Here is a 17,852-nt window from a genome sequence, read left to right as displayed (position 1 = left end):
TGGCATTAAGTCAGTTCCCAAACCCGCCTCTCTGATTGTGCTTCAAAGTCAAGTAACCCGGCCGACAAGCTGAGGACCAGATCCCAAACCACAGGGGCACACATATGAGCAGCCTGTCAACACCCCCAGACAACAACCTTATTTCTTCTCCTGACTGCAACAAGACTCAGTTTCCTTATCTGTAACATGGGTGGTAATTCCTACGTGGCTTCTGTGAGCATTAAATGAGCGGAGGGGTGTAAACAATATAGCAGGGTGATTGGTACACAAAAGCTACTCGATAATGTGAATTGTCTGCCACTCCCCTTAATTAGGATGTCATCAATTCTCACCTGGAGAGCAGCAGTATTTTCCTAATTGGTTTCCACTCCCTGCCACTCCAATGACCCGTCTTCCTGAACCCTGCCACAGGGAGTGTTCTGATCATGATACTTTCCTGCTCAAAACCCTTTGCTGATTCCCCAACATCTGCAGAATAAAATCCAAAGTCTCAGGCTGATGTTCAGAAACTCAGTCTAGCCCCTGCCCACCTTTCATCCTCTTCTCCCACCACCCACCTGTCTCTGAACACCTGGACCACGCGACGCACCTTTCCCAGACACACGTGGTACCTCCACATCTTCCATACTTTTGACCACGCTTTCTCTGCAGCCAGCATCCTCCCAAACCCTGCTTTGTGAAATTCTACGGATTCTTCAAGGCCATTCAAAGTCCTCTCCCTCTACGAAGTTTCCCTGACAACCTCCCTTGTTCAACTGACAAACAGAATTAATTCTTCCCCATTCCAGTATCCACTAATGAGCACTTACCCTTTCCTGTTTCCTACTCTGTAAACTCTATTGACCTGAATTGAAGCTGTGTTGAAGGTAGGAAGTTCTTAGCATGTTGCATTAAGGACCATAGCTGGCCTCCTTGGACCAGCTAGAAATATCCAGAGTTTTTAGCATGTTGCATTAGGGTCCATAGCTGGCCTCCTTGGACCAGCTAGAAAGTGGCAGAATAGGGATTCAAACCTAGGTGGTCTGGCTGTAGAGCCCAAAGGCCTTCAGCACTGCTTGAGTGAGTCCACCTGCACCATGCAGGTTGGTCATTGGGAATACAGATTGGGGGGAGGGGGGGAGAAACAGGCACATAAAATAATAATTTCAGTGTGACCAGTCCTTGAGGTGAGAAAGATGTGCACCTGTCAGCATCCACCTACAGAGTGTTAGGGGACAGACAAAAGTTGGGAACCCAGCTGTGACACTTGGACCAGTTAATTTGCTGCTCAGCTTCTGTTTTCTCATCTGGAAAGTGACAATAATAATACCTACTTTGCAGGGTGATTTCAATATCACATTAAGGGGCACCTGGGTGGCTCAGTCCAACTCTTGATTTCGGTTCAGGTCATGATCTCACGGTTCCCAGGATCAAGCCTCATGTTGAGCCCTCATGCTGCCAGCATGAAGCCTGCTTTAGATTTTCTCTCTCTCTCTCTCTCTCTCTCTCTCTCTATCTCTCTCTGCCCCTGCTCTACTCACTAGCAGGTACATGTGCTCTCTCTCTCTCTCTCTCTGTCTCTCTCTCTCAAAATGAATAAATAATCTTAAAAATATATATGCATATGACATTAAGACAAAGTATGTAAAGAAAGTGCTATACTTGGTATATTGTAAAGTGATATTATTCTGAGAGAGAAAAGGGACAGGACTCAGGGCCTCTCCCCAAACCCTAATGCAATGCGACTATGGCATAAAGAAAAAACTCCTTAAAAGTAAACTCGTGAATCTGTGTTTCTTGAGCAATAAATCCTATAGGAATGCAGAAAGCAGGACATCAACTTAAAAGAGGGAGCCAGTCGCCCAAAAGAACTAGTGAGATCCAGATCAAACCAGTCTGCAGCAGATGGACCCCGAAGCTGGCCTTACAGTATGCACAGTGACCGCCAGGAGTACCCTCAAGTTACATTTCCCTTATTGAAATGCTAAAGTTCATGCCCAGAGTGGAGACTTAACATGCTAATGAGACATACATGGACAAGCATGATCTCTAACATACGCCAGTGCCAAGAAACACCCCACCTCTACATGCTTCAACACCATCCTTTCCCCATCTAAGTTTGTTTAAGAAACTCTCCCTGACCTTGCCTCAGGGAGTCGGCCTGAGGACATTTTGTGTCCCTCCCTTGTGCACAGACCCCGATAAAACCTTGTCTGGAACTCTCCTTTGGCCTCTCGTCGATTTCTATTGCTTAGAGAGCTCACCAGCCACGTTTGGCATCAATTCCACACAGTGTTTGAAAAGTCGAGGGGAAAGGCACAGTTTTATCAGCCCTGGCACCAGTTCCAAGAAGCCTGGCCAGCTCCCAGGCTGACCCCATTGCCACCTGGATGGTGCGTGCACGAGAAAGGTATTCACATCTGGCAACTCCATCACCAGTGCCTACGGCCACTTTCAGCCCGACAGCACTCATCAACTCGCACACTCCACATTGTGACGGGCAGCTTGCCTGGATCCAGATCTTGGGATAGACAAATACCTAGGAAGGAATCTTAGGGCCCAGTCACTGTCCTAGGCAAGAGAGTGAGCTTTTTCTTCCTTCATGCCCCTTCCTCCAGCACCTCACCCCTCTCCAGGCCCCTGTTCCATGAGCCTGCCCTCAATCCCACTCCTTGCTGTTGCCTAAATCCTCAACTAATCCCATGAAAATAAGAATTATTCCCCTGCATCTGTACCATTCAAGATCCTATTACAAAGGCTTAAGTGTATGCAATTAATACAAAAGGTGTAGAGCTCAAAACCCCTTTCAAGAGCCTAACGAATAATCTCCAGTGCTGGAACTTCAGGCTTCACTGCAGACCTGGGGTGATGGTGTTAGAAGACGGATTCTGCTGGTACCTTCGGGTCATACCACCAGACAGAAACGTTCACCTGCCCCAAGGTGCAGCTTGCAGGTGACACACCCCTAGCCCTCCCCTACCCTTGGAGAAAAGGAAAACCACAGGTGCATGACCCCACCTTACCCCATCCCACTGGGAGGAGAGGTGGCTAGAATGGGCAAGAGAGTGGGGCCCAGGAGGCTTTTCCAAGGAGCTGAAATCCGCTCCATTGTCTGCAAATCATCATCACCCTTGATCAATGGCTGGGCCATCAGAGGACAGGACTGGACCAAAGCCAGTTTCTTTTCAGCTTTTACTTGCAATTTCCCAAAGGAAATTGAAACCAGGTGCTCTCTCTTACAAAATAATGCTTCACAATCCACTCCTGGAAAGGGCTGGGTGGTTTTCCGACCGCGATAGTCCTGGGGAGAGTGAGACCGGCTCCCCCCACCCCCATTCCCCACCTCCTCCGTGTGCTAGTGACAACTGGTGCCTGCAGCTTTCTCAGGAGAGGGCTCGGGTTCCAGCCCCAGGCAGGAGAGTGGGGTTGTTTACTTGTTCTGTTTGTACTAATCTGTCCTTAAGCAAGTCCTCCCTTCTAGCAATCCCTGCTAGACCTGACCTGACCTTCCCTGACCACTTTCCCTTCCCTGACCACTTTCCACTCCAAGCTCATTTCAGCAGCTGGTTGGCCAGGCCCATTAGCTGTGGGACCGCTTCCGCCCTTAACACGCCTTCCTTCCTGTGCCGTGACAGTCAATTCGGGAGATAAATCAGCCTCTACCCAGAGAGCAAGCCGCAGAGGGGTGGTGTGGTCAAGGGTGAGCGGGAGGCAGGGGAGAAAACAATTCTGTCTCTCACTAGATCTCTAATTGGTTGTCACTGCCTGTCAGAAAATGATGACAAACTCCAAATGTGGCCTGAGCAGATTCACACGGGCTTCCGTCCCCACCGGGCCAGTCTCAGGAAGTGGGACGCTTGGCCAGCTGGGGCATTAGGCTGGGGCTGCCGACTTCTCACAGGGCCTGCTGGAGATTTGTTTTCCAAATAAATGACCCAACATATTCCTAACAGTCGATACTCATGGTTTGGACAAGTTCAGCCCCATGTTCAAGGCCATGGTTGATGCCAGGGAAAGTCGGAGATGTGACTCAAACATGACTCAGCTGGGGCTACTCCTCTTCTCCTGGCAGCCCCACTTGTAGGGGATGAGAGGTAAATAAGCGTAAAGAGAGAGAAAATGAGAAGGGCCTTAAGGGAGGTTCCAAGAAAGTGCAAGGAGAGTTCTGAGGAAGGAGAAACGATCTTGTGAATTTTTTTTAAGGTCAATACAGAAACCACTAGGGCAGTGATTTGGGATTGCAGGTTTGTGACCAACCACACTAGTAGGAAGGACTCAGCTGTGAGGGGTTTTGCAAGTAATTAAATGTAACCAACATTTAATGAGCACCTACTACTTGCCGGGTGCTATGCAACCTGCCGAGGATGCGACAGTGAACAAGACAAATGCAAGGCCCCTCAGGAGAAGCTTAGGAACATCATGTGAAAATTTCCACGTGCAGCCTGTTTGATGTGCCTGGAGCAATTCTCATGGAGTCAGAGGTAGGAAGCAGAGTGGCAAAGATGGGCAGGCCAGGACAGGAGGGGTCTCATGAAGGAGTCTGGATTCTATCCCAAAAACCACGAAGCCCCTGAAGATTTAAAGCAGGGGAGTGACGCGATGATATTTGCCTTCCTACAAAATCAGCTAGGTTGTGTGTAAAGGGTGGGCCCCGAAAAAATTTTTTTAAAAATTTAAGAAATTAAATTTAAATTTAAAAAAATAAATAAAAACTTTTTTTTTTAAAAAAAAATGGTGGGTCCTGGAGGGCAAGACCCCCTGGAGGAAGACCATTTGTACTTTTTTAAATTTTTATTTTAAAAAAAATTTTTTTTTCTTAATGTTTTTATTTATTTTTGAGACAGAGAGAGACGGAGCATGAGCAGGGAAGGGGCAGAGAGAGAGGGAGACACAGAATCGGAAGCAGGCTCCAGGCTCTGAGCCATCAGCACAGAGCCTGATGCGGGGCTCAAACTCACAGACTGTGAGATCATGACCTGAGCCAAAGTCAGACGCTCACCCGACTGAGCCACCCAGGCGCCCCTAATTTTTATTTTTTAAATGTTTATTTATTTATTTTGATAGAGCGTGTGCGGGTGAGCACCAGCGGGGTAGGGGCAGAGAGAGGGGGAGAGAGAGAATCCCAAGCACTGCTAGCGCAGAGCCTGACTCGGGGCTCCATCTCACAAACCGTGAGATCATGACCTGAGCTGAAATCAAGAGTGAGATGCTTAACCAACTGAGTCACCTAGGCGTCCCTCATTCACACTTCTTAAAACTTAGAGCAAATGCAAACTTCCCCCTCTGTGGCTACTCTGCTTTCAACATGCTCACACCCGATAAGCTTTCCTGACAGCTAGTGTTCCAGAACCACCGTCTGCTTTATCCGTGTGGAGGTCCAAAGGAAACAGTGAAGGATCAGCAGCTGTGATTACAAATTACTGTACTGCATATGAATTGTGATTTTATAGAGGCTTCCATTTTCTATTTAATTTTACCCATGGCAATTTTTTAAGTAAAGAGCATCTGTGGCACTATTTATTTTCTCATTAAATTGGAGAGTGTAAGGGAGAAGGATATTATCAATACCCAGCTATGGCTATGAAATATATCATGTGTAACTATGTCAACAAGCAGTCCTGTGTATCCCAGAGGAAAAAGGGCTGAGAACAAGTGCACTAGAGGTCAGTGATGACTCCGCTGACACACTCTAGTTCTGTTTCATAGCCCATTCCTGGGAGTTTGGTTTCAAAGGCGTTAGGAAGTCACAGGTAGGGGAAGAAGTCAAATGATACTGTTTGTCTACCCCCAAGATTGTGTAATGCTTCTTGTCTCAGAGTAAAAATAAGGTCCTTACAATGTATACAAGACCCTAGGTGTTCTGCACCCCTGCCCCCTCACTAATCTCTCCCTCCTATCACCTCTCTGACCTCACTCCTTCAGAGTGCCCTCCTCCCTCTGCCCCAGCCACACTGGTCTCCTGGTTCTTCCCATGGCACATGCCTGCCTCAGGACCTTTGCATTTACTATTTCCCCCAGAGTTGTGAATGGCTCTCTCTCCCCCACCTCCTTCAATTCTTTGGTCAAGTGGCTTTTTTTTTAAGGACATACAAAAAACAATATTTTTTTATTTTCAAGAATGCTGCTAGCCAAGAGTATCATGTTTGTCAGTGCCCATAACACATTTAACTAGCCATTTTACAAAAGTTTCCCCCCCAAATCATAATGGACAAATACAATCATCAGCAGTTTGACACAAGAAATGCTGGCCACACAAACAGCAGAGGCCTGATTCAAATGTCATCAAACCAACTTGGCCAGCCAGAAAGAAAAGTGTCCAACTCAATACCATAAGAATCTGACACAGGTAACTGCATACCCAAGTATCATGAATTCTCTTGGATTCTACAGGTAATCTGTCTCAACAGTGAGAATGTTAACTCAAAAATCTGTAGCTTCTCATAATCAACAAAGTTTAGTATTTAAGATTCTTGACATCAAACTAGAATCCTTATTAATGGTCATGTGGAATCTAAGTTTGAAACATAACAGCCAAAGTGAACCTCACTGAGACTTTCTCTGAGCACCTTATTTACACAGCAGAATTCCCCAGGCTTCCTATCCCCTTGCACGTTCCTGTCCCATGCACTCCTCATCTTTCAGTAAAGGAGTACTCATTTATTTTGTTTTCAGTCTGTCTCCTTGTGCGGCTGGAATGTAAGCTCCACAAGGCAGGGATTTGTGTCTATTCTGTTCCCTGCTATATTCCCAGTGCTGACAACAGCACCTGACAGAAGCAGGTACTTGATGAATGCTTATTAAATGTTGAACAGACCTTGAGGACAAAGATTTTCGGTTACTTTACCTTTAGGAAGCACCCTATTGTCTTTCTTACTTTCTCTTTTATTTTTTTGGTAACAGCAACAACAACAACCAAAAAAAAACCCCCAAAAAACAAAAAAACCCTGCCTTTCTAAATACGCTTCACTTAGATGAAACTCAGAATAAGTCAGCTGATTTTGCAAAGACACTGGCCACATCATTTTGGGGTAAGGGGTGACAACCTGAGTTTAGAAACTAATTATAACTGACCACTGAAGTCCAGGGTCCGCTGAGTTTATGTGACCCTGCTTATAAAAACAACCCTCAAGGCTTTTGTTTCCTTTCCTACTGCTTTCACATTCAGCTGCCCAGCCCACCCAGTAGCCAGAAAGAAACTGACACACACAAAAAATGTGGCTCTCCCAAGGCTATTTGGTTGGTGAAAGCAGTCATGCTCCCTTTAAACATTTGTTCATAACCCATTCCTTAATCCTGCAAGACGCCGTGCTCGCATTTGGGTCTGAAGACAGTTCCTGCGGCTCATGTGCCACTCACCGTCACCTTCCCAAGCTCTGAGGTCTGTTATGGAACAGCCTCCAAAACTCACTTTGAAACTGTGGTCTAGGGTTGCCCAGTGAAAGGAAAAGACTCAGATGCACTGAACCTGGCTCCTGCTTGCTGCTGGTGGGGCTAAGTGGGAGTCCCCTGGTTCCCCACAGACCCTCCCCTTCCTGGGGAAGGAAATCTATCATCAGGAAGGCAAATTGTAAAGATGCTCAACCACTAAAAACATATTCCCACTTAATATGGTTTTCCCTGTACCCAAAGACTCTTACACAAGTTAGAAGGGGACATGTTCTCCCAGACGATTATACTGGGCTCCCTCTGAGGATGTGGCCTAAGGTCCAACTCTGGCCTCTGAATCCCCCACTAAAACCAACAACCTCACTGTGACACAGGACACGTTAAAGACAGCAGACCTGCCACGCTGTTAGATGGTGATATGTCCTATCACTACAGGGAGAATTGGAGGTGGGGGGGAATAGCTCCCTGTAATGCTCCGTTGCCGTTTAAAGAATATCTATCAGACCCTAGCTCCCAGAACCACTCTGAAGCCTTTTGCCCCTCTTTCTTAGACTTTTCTCCCTCTAGTAAGTTAACAACACAAATCCAAAGTTCAGTGTTTCAAGAACAATAAAGGTGTGACAATGAGGTGACTGGCTTCTGTGCGCACTGAGGAAAACAAGCAAGCCCCTTCCGAAGGAGGGTACCCAACCCCCACCCCCACTTCCCTCAGAGCAGCCCACATTCTCAGGTGCCCCTATTGTCCTTCAGGGCCACCAGCCTGTGAAAACACACCTGAAAGATACACTGCTCAGCAGAGTCAAAGGAAAGCTTCTAGAATCTCAATAAACCAAAGAAGGAATATAATCTGAAGATTATTCTTCCCAACCCCTAATGCGGGCAGAACATAATTCAGAGAACCAGGTAGGTGGAACTCAATTTGACAGCAAATCTCGGGCTGTAAAACATATGAACTGGACTAATTGAGTCAAGCAGAGGCCACCTGACACCATCAGCAACCAAGCAAATGAGTGCTGACGCCCTTACAAAGCCTGGAGCCCAGGGGGTGCCCGTAGATGAGCACACAGACGGCTCTGCTCTCTGGCACCCCCTGGCCTGCTCCTCGCCCTTCCCGAGCACCACTCCTCCCTTTCGAGCTGCGGCTCAGAACTCACTTTGAGGAAGCCTCTCGTTAAGGACATGCCGGTCCCTAACCAGGATCCCTCCGGGGGTCCGTCGCGGTCTGCTGTGGGAACAGCTGGGGCTTCGGGACGCGCCGTGCCTGTGCCGGGCCTGGGCCGTCTGGAGCCAGGTGGCCGCAGAGCGCGGCCCTCCGACGGCCTTATCGGCAGCAGAGGCTCCCTATCGGGCTGCCCCGGAGCTCAGCTCTCGGGCGGAGGGGAGGAGCCCGCCTGGGGCTCGCAGATTATGGCAGCACCCTCGCCGGCTCCCGCTCCCCCACCCTGGGCGCTGGGCCCAGCTCACCAGGCCGCGAGCGGGGCCGGCCAGCCCCTTCCGAAAGGTGCGCCGGAGGGAGGAGGCGAAGGGAGCATCTGCTCGCCACCTCTCCCTCCTCTCCCTCACGGGCCGGCCGGCGGGCCGCGGATCCTCCAGAGGCAAGGCCTCCCAGAGGAGGCTCCAGGAGACAAAGACCCCAGGAGGGGGCAGCGTTCCGTGCATGGGCAGAGGACTTTGAGGGAGCCGCTGGCCTTCTGTGCTAACCAACCCCTGGTGGGCAGGGGCCTGCGGCTGTGGCCCTGTTTTTAACATGCTTTCACTGGACTGCCCCTGTGTTCCTGAATTGCTGATTTGCAGGGAATCTGGGCACAACCTTAATAATATCAGGGCCCAAAATAACAAGGTTCCTGGGAACCAGAGGTGAGTCACCACAAACAGCCGCTTAGAGGGAAGGGGGGCCAAGGCAGCTCCCCACACCACAGCTTCCAAGAGGTGGGGGCTGCCCACAGAGCCGGTGCGGGGCCCATCTCAGGCCAAGCTGCTGCAGGCGACGCTTGGGAAGGCTTCTTTTGCAGCATCCGTCCATCACACAGTGGGATGAGGTGGCATCGTCCCAGAGTGGCTTTATTCGTGAGAACACTGTGCCCTGGAGTAGCAGTTGGTGGCTGGCAGAGGGGACAGATGACCCAAAGGATTGGAGCTGAGCTGTAAGGCCTGGAGAATGGCAGTCTCCCTGGGGCCTGGGAGTGGCTTCACCTAGATGGGGCTGCCATGTATGTGAGATGTATCCTGGTTTTCCTCTCAAAAGCATATTGACACCTCTGTGGTCGTCCTGCCTAGGAAGGCTCACTCTGTCCTCGCTCACATGCCTCTCAGCCTCCCACTAGACTGAGGCTGGTCCAGGTCCCCTGACAGGCAACCATCTGGCTTAGGAGCTTTTCTGCAGATCCAAACGGTCCTGTTGTGAGGGCACAGCTGCCGTGGAAAACATGACCAAGGGCCACTCCATGACCCTCTGTTTTCCACAGCAGCTGGAAAGCACCCCAGTGCAGGCTGGTCTCCAAGCAGACCAGCACCTGACGTGGTGTGGGGAGGGCAGAGCAGGTTCTGGGCCCCATTTTGACTAAAAATAACCACCACAATCATTATAGAACAAGTCCTTACAGATGTCTTTTGAAGCATATAATAAGAAACAATGGTTTTTGTTTTTTAAGGGGCCCAGAAGCCTAAAAGATGTGAAAGAAGCCGGTCATGTTAGGCATGACTTCAACCAACTCTACCACAGGACAAATGGTCTTACCTGCCAACAAATATTGGGCTATCCTAGTCCACCATGCAGAGTGTTGCCCCGCACCTCACTTAGGTGTAGGAATGGGTTTGGAATCGATCGTGTGTGGATTGGTACATTGCACATTCTCAGTAAAGGTTTCTGGAATTAATGCATGGTTGTCACCAGCAGCATGATAAGAGCAAGAAGCCATTTCACCAACCAGAGAAGAGGAAAGACTGTTTTTCTCTTCAGAGTTTCCAGTCCCTGAGGAAAAAAGGCCACCAAGGAAGCATGGAGTATAACACAATTTAGAAAATGCCCTGTAAGTAGAAACGAATGTCAAATCTTTGGCAAGGGTAGACCGTCAGGCAGGCTTGATGCTTTGTGTGAGGTCCTCGTGTGGTACTTCCTGTGGCAAGACAGTCCCCCACAGGTCCCTGAGCCCTAGACTCCAGCAGCTGAGTGACTCGGGGAGCTGGGGCACCTCAGAATTTAATCCCAGAACCACATGCCCCCCAGGCAACCCAAGGTTCTTCTCTCGTGGATACATCAAGGCTGGGGGGAAGGCCAGGCACATGTGGGGCAAACTAACAACAGGCTCAAGGGATCAGGACCCGCCACGCCAGCAGCTGGGTCTCAAAGAAGTGGACCCACAACATGCGTGATCCCCCCGAATTCATCCCTGGAGCAGTGTTCCCTGGGTCAGTCAGGCAGGGATGGGTGCTTTTTGTGATATGGGCTGAAGTGACATTGTCACTCCCTTTACAGCAGACTTCTCTCAACAGCTTTCACAAGCTCTCTGCCATGTAATACCTTTTTCTTTCTTCAGTCTCTCAAAGGGAGCCACAAAGCTGTCCCAGCACGTGATGTGCAAGCCCAGGCTATTTCGAGATTGGGAGGATGCCTTGAAAATTCAGCACCGCCCTCTCCCCCCCGCCCCCGGTCTTTCACAAGCCCCTCTTCTCTTTGTTTGGTTTATATATTTACATACGACTTTATATCCAGTGCTTACTGTGTGGCAGGCACTGTTCCAAGCACTTGACATTCATTTACATAATTCTTACAATTCATTTGTGAAGAATTATTTACTATCAGTAGGCCCAGTTTATAGATGAGGAAACTGAGGCATGGAGCAATCAAAAAACCCACTTAAGAACAGGCAGAGCCAGCTTCCAGCCCAGGCAGTCTGAATGTAGGGTCTGGAGCCCAACTGGGTTATTGTGCTTTAGGATCAACACTTTAATTTTGTTCATGGTTTGCCAATCCATTTTCCTTCATACTAATCAATATTAATATATTTTGTTCATTAATTATCAATTAATTAATTTTTCTTAATACTAATATATTCATTCCATTACTAATAAGTATATACTATAAGAATTCAACAACTGTTAAATGTTGCAAGTACTGTTGTTTTGGTATTTTTTTTTAATATTTATTATTTTTTTTAATTTTTAAAAAATGTTTATTTATTCTTGAGACAGAGACAGAGCGTGAACAGGGGAGGGGCAGAGAGAGAGAGAGACACAGAATCTGAAACAGGCTCCAGGCTCTGAGCTGTCAACACAGAGTCCGACGCAGGGCTCTAACCCACGAACTGTGAGATCATGACCTGAGCCGAAGTCGTACGCCCAACCGACTGAGCCACCCAGGCTCCCCTGTAATGTTTATTTTTGAGAGAGAGAGAACGCAAGAGCGGGGCAGGGGCAGAGAGAGACTGAGAAATCCTAAGCAGTCTCTGCGCTGTTAGTGCAAAGCCTGAGGCAGGGCTTGAAAACACGAACCGTGAGCTCACGACCTGAGCCAAACGAAGTAGGATGTTCAACCAACTGAGCGACCCAGGTGTCCTTCTTGTGTTGGAGTTCTATTTTTCAAAGATGATAAATAAGTCAATAGAAAAAGGTTTTAATGGGTTTTTATTATGAAACCAATAAGACATCCTCATTGAAAAACATACAGTCTTTCATCTGGTTCCTTTTATCTCATTTCCCCACCACTCCCCAGACAGTTGTCAACACCATCCCAAACTTTGTGTTCATCAGTCCCTTGCTCCTCTTTCTAGTTTTGCCACCTCTGTATGTAACCTTCTGAACAATGTATTGTTTAATTTTGCATGTTTTCTGACTTTGAATAAGTGGAATTATGGAATAGCTTCTCCAGCTATTTGCATTTCTTATGCAACATGATGTTCCTGAGATTCAGCCAGGAGTGGTTTATAAATTTTCACTGCTGTACAGTATTCCATTGTATGCAAACACCAGGAATTATTTATCCATTTTACTGCTAATGGAATCTGAACTGTCTTCAGCTTTTCTCTATTAAAACATTACCGCCACAAGCATCCTTGTAAGAGCTTCGTGCTGCACATGTGCAAGATTTGTCTAGTGCACACATGGGCGGGAGCAGAATCCCTTCCCTGTAATGTACATACATCTTCACTTTTACTGGATAACGCTGAGCTGTTTTTTGAAACTGGCTGCTCAATTTGTACTCCTAATAGCAGGTGGTGCCGTTGCTCCTAAAGTTTGTCGGACTTTTAAACTTTTGTGAAACTGGCAGGTGTAAAATGGTATGGCGTTACAGTTTTAATTTGCATTTCCCTAATTACTAAGGTGGTTGGGCAGCTTTGCACATGTGTATTGGCCACTTATTTTCCTCTTCTGCAAAATTACTGTGAAGCAGCCCTTTGCCCATTTTTCTGTTCTGTTGTTTGTCTTTCTCTTATTGACGTGGAGGAGTTCTTTCTATAGTCTGGATAGGAATCATTTATTAATCACATGCATACAAATATCTTCTCCCAGTGTGTGGCTCATCTTTTTACTTTTTAAAATAGTATCTTTTAATGAACAGAAGTTGTCAATTTTAATGTAGTTAAATATAACAATCATTTCCTTTGTGACTGGTACTTTTTCTGTCATGTTTAAGAAATCCAACCCTAGGGGCAGCTAAGTGGCTCAGTCATGTTGAGTGTCCGACTTCAGCTCAGGTCACGATCTCACAGTTCGTGAGTTCGAGCCCCGCATCGTGCTCTGCCATCAGCACAGGGCCTGCTTTGGATCTTCTGCCCCCCTCTCTCTCTGCCCCTCCCCTGCTCATGCTCTCTCTCTCAAAAATAAATAAACATTAAAAAAGAGAGAGAGAGAACTCCATCCCGAACCTGAGCTCATAAGCACATTTTCCTGTATTATAAATATTTTATAGTTTTGATTGTTACATTTAGGTCTTTCAATCCACATGGCTTATTTTAAAAAAAAATTTTTTTAACATTTACTTATTTTTGAGAGACAGAGAGAGACAGAGCACGAGCAGGGGAGGGGCCGAGAGAGAGGGAGACACAGAATCCGAACCAGACTCCAGGCTCTGAGCTGTCAGCACAGAGCCCCATGCAGGGCTTGAACTCACAAACCATGAGATCATGGCCTGAGCGGAAGTTGGGCACTTAACCAACTGAGCCACCCAGGCGTCCCTCACATGGCTTATTTTTGTGCATAATATGAATTAAGAGTTCTATTTTTTCCCTATAGAGCCTTGATTATCCTAGCACCGTTTATTGAATAACCTGTCCTTTCTCCACTGAAGTGCAGCACCATGCCCATTATGGTGGTGTCTCCACGTACACGGACGGGTCTGTTGGGGGCTCTCTCCTATTACCCTCTGGCCTGTGCATCTATCTCATTGCCAGTATCATGCTGTCTTCATTGCTATTGCCTTATCTTAAGTTTAATATTGTTCGTAATAAGTCTTAATGTCATCTTGCTTTAGTCCTCTTTAAGAGTATCAAAGCTTCTCGGGGTGCCTGGGTGGCGCAGTCGGTTAAGCGTCCGACTTCAGCCAGGTCACGATCTCGCGGTCCGTGAGTTCGAGCCCCGCGTCAGGCTCTGGGCTGATGGCTCAGAGCCTGGAGCCTGTTTCCGATTCTGTGTCTCCCTCTCTCTCTGCCCCTCCCCCGTTCATGCTCTGTCTCTCGTTGTCCCAAAAATAAATTAAAAACGTTGAAAAAAAAATTAAAAAAAAAAAAAAGAGTATCAAAGCTTCTCTTGGCCCTTTGCTCTTCTACATACATTTAGGAAAATGCCACACACACACACACACACACACACACACACACACAAACTCTCTAGGGATTTTGACTCCAACTACATAGAATTTGTTTATCAATGTCAAGAGAAGTGACTTTATGATATTGAATCTTTCAATTCTGTATACTGTGTATCTATATACACATTCACGTCTTTAATGTCTTATAATTTTCTCCATAAAATATCTTTCCCATTTTTTTAGGTTTATTCCCTGGGATCTGGTCATTTTAATGCTGTTAAAAGTGAGATCTCTTATTCTATTTTTATTTTATTATTACAGTGTATAGGAATATTATCAGTTTGTATCTTGAACTTGTAACCAGCAGTTTTGTTGAGTTCTTTTATTAGTTCTAATAGTTTCTGTCCATAATTCTCTTTGACTTTTCTCTATAGACAGTTATTATTCATAAATGAGGACATTTTGGTCCCTTTTGCTCTTTTTATACCCCTTATTTTCTTTTCTTGTCTTATTACATTGGGTAAGACATCTAGTACACTGTTGAACAGAAGCAGTGATGGCAGCATATTTATCTAGTCACTGACTTAAATGTGGCTGCTTTTAAAGCTTCACCATTAAGCATGATGATGTGTAGGTTTTTGTGGATACCATTTATTAGTTAAGGAGGGTACTTTCTAGTTCCAGTTTATTAAAAGCTTTTAATCAGGATTGAATGTTGAAATTAAAGTTTTTGTTTTCCTTTTCTGTGAAGGTGTTGCATTGCATTAATAGATTTTTCTAATGCTAAACTATCCTTGTATTCCTGAGTTAAACTCCTCTTGGCCATAATATATTACTTTTAATATAGCACCACTGATTAGAGTTGTGACTTTTATATAGGATTTTTGCATTCATAAATCATACTGGTTGTATTAATTTGGTACTGCTGCATGACAAATTACTCCAATCTTTTAGAAATGTAAAATCACACAAATTTCATACTTCACAGCTTCTGGGGGTCAGCAATTCAGGACCAGCTTATCTGAGTCTTTCATGAAATTGCAGTCAACCTGTCAGCTAGGGTTGCGGTCATCTGCTCGCTTCACTGGGACTGCAGACTCCACTTCCACAGTCCTCAGATGGCTCACTCAAATGGCTATTGGCAAAAAGCTTCAATTCCTCATCTCGTGGACCTATCCATAGGGCTACTTACGTGTCTTCATAACATGGCAGCTGGCCTCCCCCAGAGTGATTCAAGAGAGCATGACAGAAGCCACAAGCCTATTGATGATCTAGTCTGGAAGCCATCACACATCATCACTTCTACCATATTCTATTTCCTAGAAGCAAATCACTAAAATCCAGCCCACACTTGAGGGCATGGGCATTGGTCAAAGGAAGTGGATCAAAGAATTTGTGGACGTATTTTAAAACTATGGCATTGGCCTATTATTTTATTTTCTTATATTGTCTTTGGTTGTCTTACCATCTACACTAAACTCATAAATGAGCTGGGGGTGGGGAGCTTTTCTTTCTTTTGTGTCCTCTGCAATGGTTTGTCTAAGAGAGGCGTTCGTTGCTGCCTACAAAATCATCTAGTTCTCATGTCTTTTTCAAAGAGATAGTGACTGTCGGGGAGGGAGGTTGCTGATTTGCTGGATTTAATGTTATACCTGTATTCAGGCTATAAGCTTGTTAAGAGATCAATATCTGGGGAACATATTCCAGACTAGGAAAACTTTGTTCTCACTCTCTTAAACCTCACACATCTTTATGTACTCAGCACTGGCCTAAAGTGCTGAAAATTCTCACATTCAGGCAAAATGTAAAATAGAGAAGCAACCTCATTCTTTTAAACAAGCACTTCAGGATGAAGAGTTGGGGGAATTGAAAGGTGAAAGAGGTTAAATAATAAGCACTTAGTTAATAAAAGATAACCCAACGGTAGACTCCCACCTATTCTGGTAAATTTAGGATAGTAGCTCTCAAACGTTTTGGTCTTAGGAGTCCTTTACCTCTTAAACATAATTGAGTACCCCACAGAGCTTTTTGTACATGTGGGCTGTGTTTATCAATATTTACTATACTAGAAATTAAAATGGGCAGGCAGCTGGCTGGCTCAGTGGGTAGAATATAGGACTCTTGATCTTAGGATAGTGAATTTGAGCCCCATGTGGGGCATGGAGCCTACTTAAAAAAAAAAAAGAACCACTCTTTTGGGGTGCCTGGGTGGCTCAGTGGGTTGAGTGTCTGACTCTGTTTCAGTTCAGGTCGTGATGTCACAGTTCATGGGATCGAGCCCCATGTCAGACTCTGCACTGTCAGTGCTTGGGATTCTCTCTCCCTCTCTCTCTGCCCCTCCCCTGCCTGCATGTACATGTGCTCTCTCTCTCTCTCTCTCTCTCTCTCTCTCTCTCTCAAAATAAACATTACAAAGATATATAGATATAAAGAAGTTAAAATTGAGAGTTTTAAAAACTAATATTTACTAATTCATTTGGACATAGCATTTCACATAGCCCATTTCACATTAACGTAGATAAAATTTTTATGAAAAAAACTACATTTTCCAAAGCAAAACAGAAATTTACTAAGAAGGGATTATTGCTTTACATTTTTGCAAATCTGTTTAATGCCTACCTTAAGAAAAGACAGCTAAATTCTCATATCTGCTTCTGCATTCAAGGTGTTGCAATATGTTGTTTTGGTTGAGGTACCGGAAGGACCTGGCCTCACTCAGATATGTAGTCAGGGAAGGGCAGGGTGTTTTCACAGTGTTTTCTATTAATCGTGTACATTCTTGTTAGTACACCAACACTCAGTCAGTCTTCTCTTAAGGTTAGTTGCAATGTGAATCGCATTGAATATCAATGAACTTTTTTTTAAAGTTTATTTATTTTCAGAGGGAGGGAGAGAGAGTACGTGCACACACATGCACGCAAATCAGGGGAGGGGCAGAGAAAGAGGGAGAGAGAGAGAATCCCAAGCAGGCTCCATGCTCTCAGCACAGAGACCCACATGGGGCTTGATCTTAGGAACTGTGAGTTCATGACCCGAGCCAAGTTGGGCACTTAACCGACTGAACTTTTTATGTTCTTTCCACCATGAGAGAATGAACAGGAAAGGCCAAATGACATCTTAGTAAGAGTGAGGACAGTCTTAGCCTCAGGACCTCTGGAAAGACCTGGGGGTGAGCCCTGAGTCCTTTGAAACTGCAGATTTCGGCACTCAAATATTCTCTGATGCTGAGACTCACGGACCCAGAGGATGAGAGACTGGACGAGGACTCCTGTGTCCTCATTGTGGAAGGGAAACTGCAGCCCCCGACAGAATGGGATTTGTCCAGGGTTTTTGCAGAGCAGCGTTCCCTGAGTCCCCTGCTCTTTCCACTACAGGGGGAAAAACCAGAAGGAAGATCAAGAAAAGGAAGAGGAAGAGCAGCAAGTCAATGTTCTAAGGTAGCAGACCACCACCGACTCCACTTCTGATGGTTTTATGTGCTGGTGATCCAACTGATGGCTCTTCCAGGCCCTTCTTTGCCTCAGAAGTCCCTTGTTTATGCCTGCATTTGACCTTTGTCTTAGTCGGACAGTCTCACCACCAAGAGACATGAGAAAAAGCCATCGAATTCAAATCAATAAAACTGTACTTCTTATCCTTTTAAGAGGAGGGCTGGAAGAATTAAATACTTGACCATAATAATAGTAGCATTTATTAAGCACTTACTATGCACTTGTGTATGCATTCATTCATTCACTCTTTA

General features: G+C 45.9%; 1 protein-coding gene and 1 long non-coding RNA gene across 21 annotated transcripts in view; one reads left to right on the top strand and one right to left on the bottom strand.

Annotated features, from left to right (window-relative positions):
• ANK1 (ankyrin 1) overlaps positions 1-17,852 on the bottom strand; it is a 218,437-nt gene that overhangs the window by 126,421 nt on the left and 74,164 nt on the right. Inside the window, exon 1 of one of the 20 annotated variants that reach the window (XM_058720554.1) lies at positions 8,520-8,654. The exons of the other annotated variants lie outside the window; for them this stretch is intronic. Coding sequence (XP_058576537.1) covers positions 8,520-8,546 — 27 coding nt within the window. The 5' untranslated portion in view covers positions 8,547-8,654. Of the gene's footprint in view, positions 1-8,519; positions 8,655-17,852 lie in introns of those variants that run through there. 20 annotated transcript variants of the gene reach the window in all.
• LOC131506690 (uncharacterized) lies at positions 8,877-17,814 on the top strand. Its single transcript, XR_009259094.1, has 3 exons — positions 8,877-9,222; positions 10,262-10,394; positions 17,485-17,814. It is a non-coding gene; the product is annotated as an uncharacterized LOC131506690 (long non-coding RNA).

This window comes from Neofelis nebulosa, chromosome 3 (assembly GCF_028018385.1).
Source record: "Neofelis nebulosa isolate mNeoNeb1 chromosome 3, mNeoNeb1.pri, whole genome shotgun sequence".
Taxonomy (NCBI): domain Eukaryota; kingdom Metazoa; phylum Chordata; class Mammalia; order Carnivora; family Felidae; genus Neofelis; species Neofelis nebulosa.
Note: the sequence above shows the minus strand (reverse complement) of the source record. Positions and strands in the feature narration are given on the sequence as shown.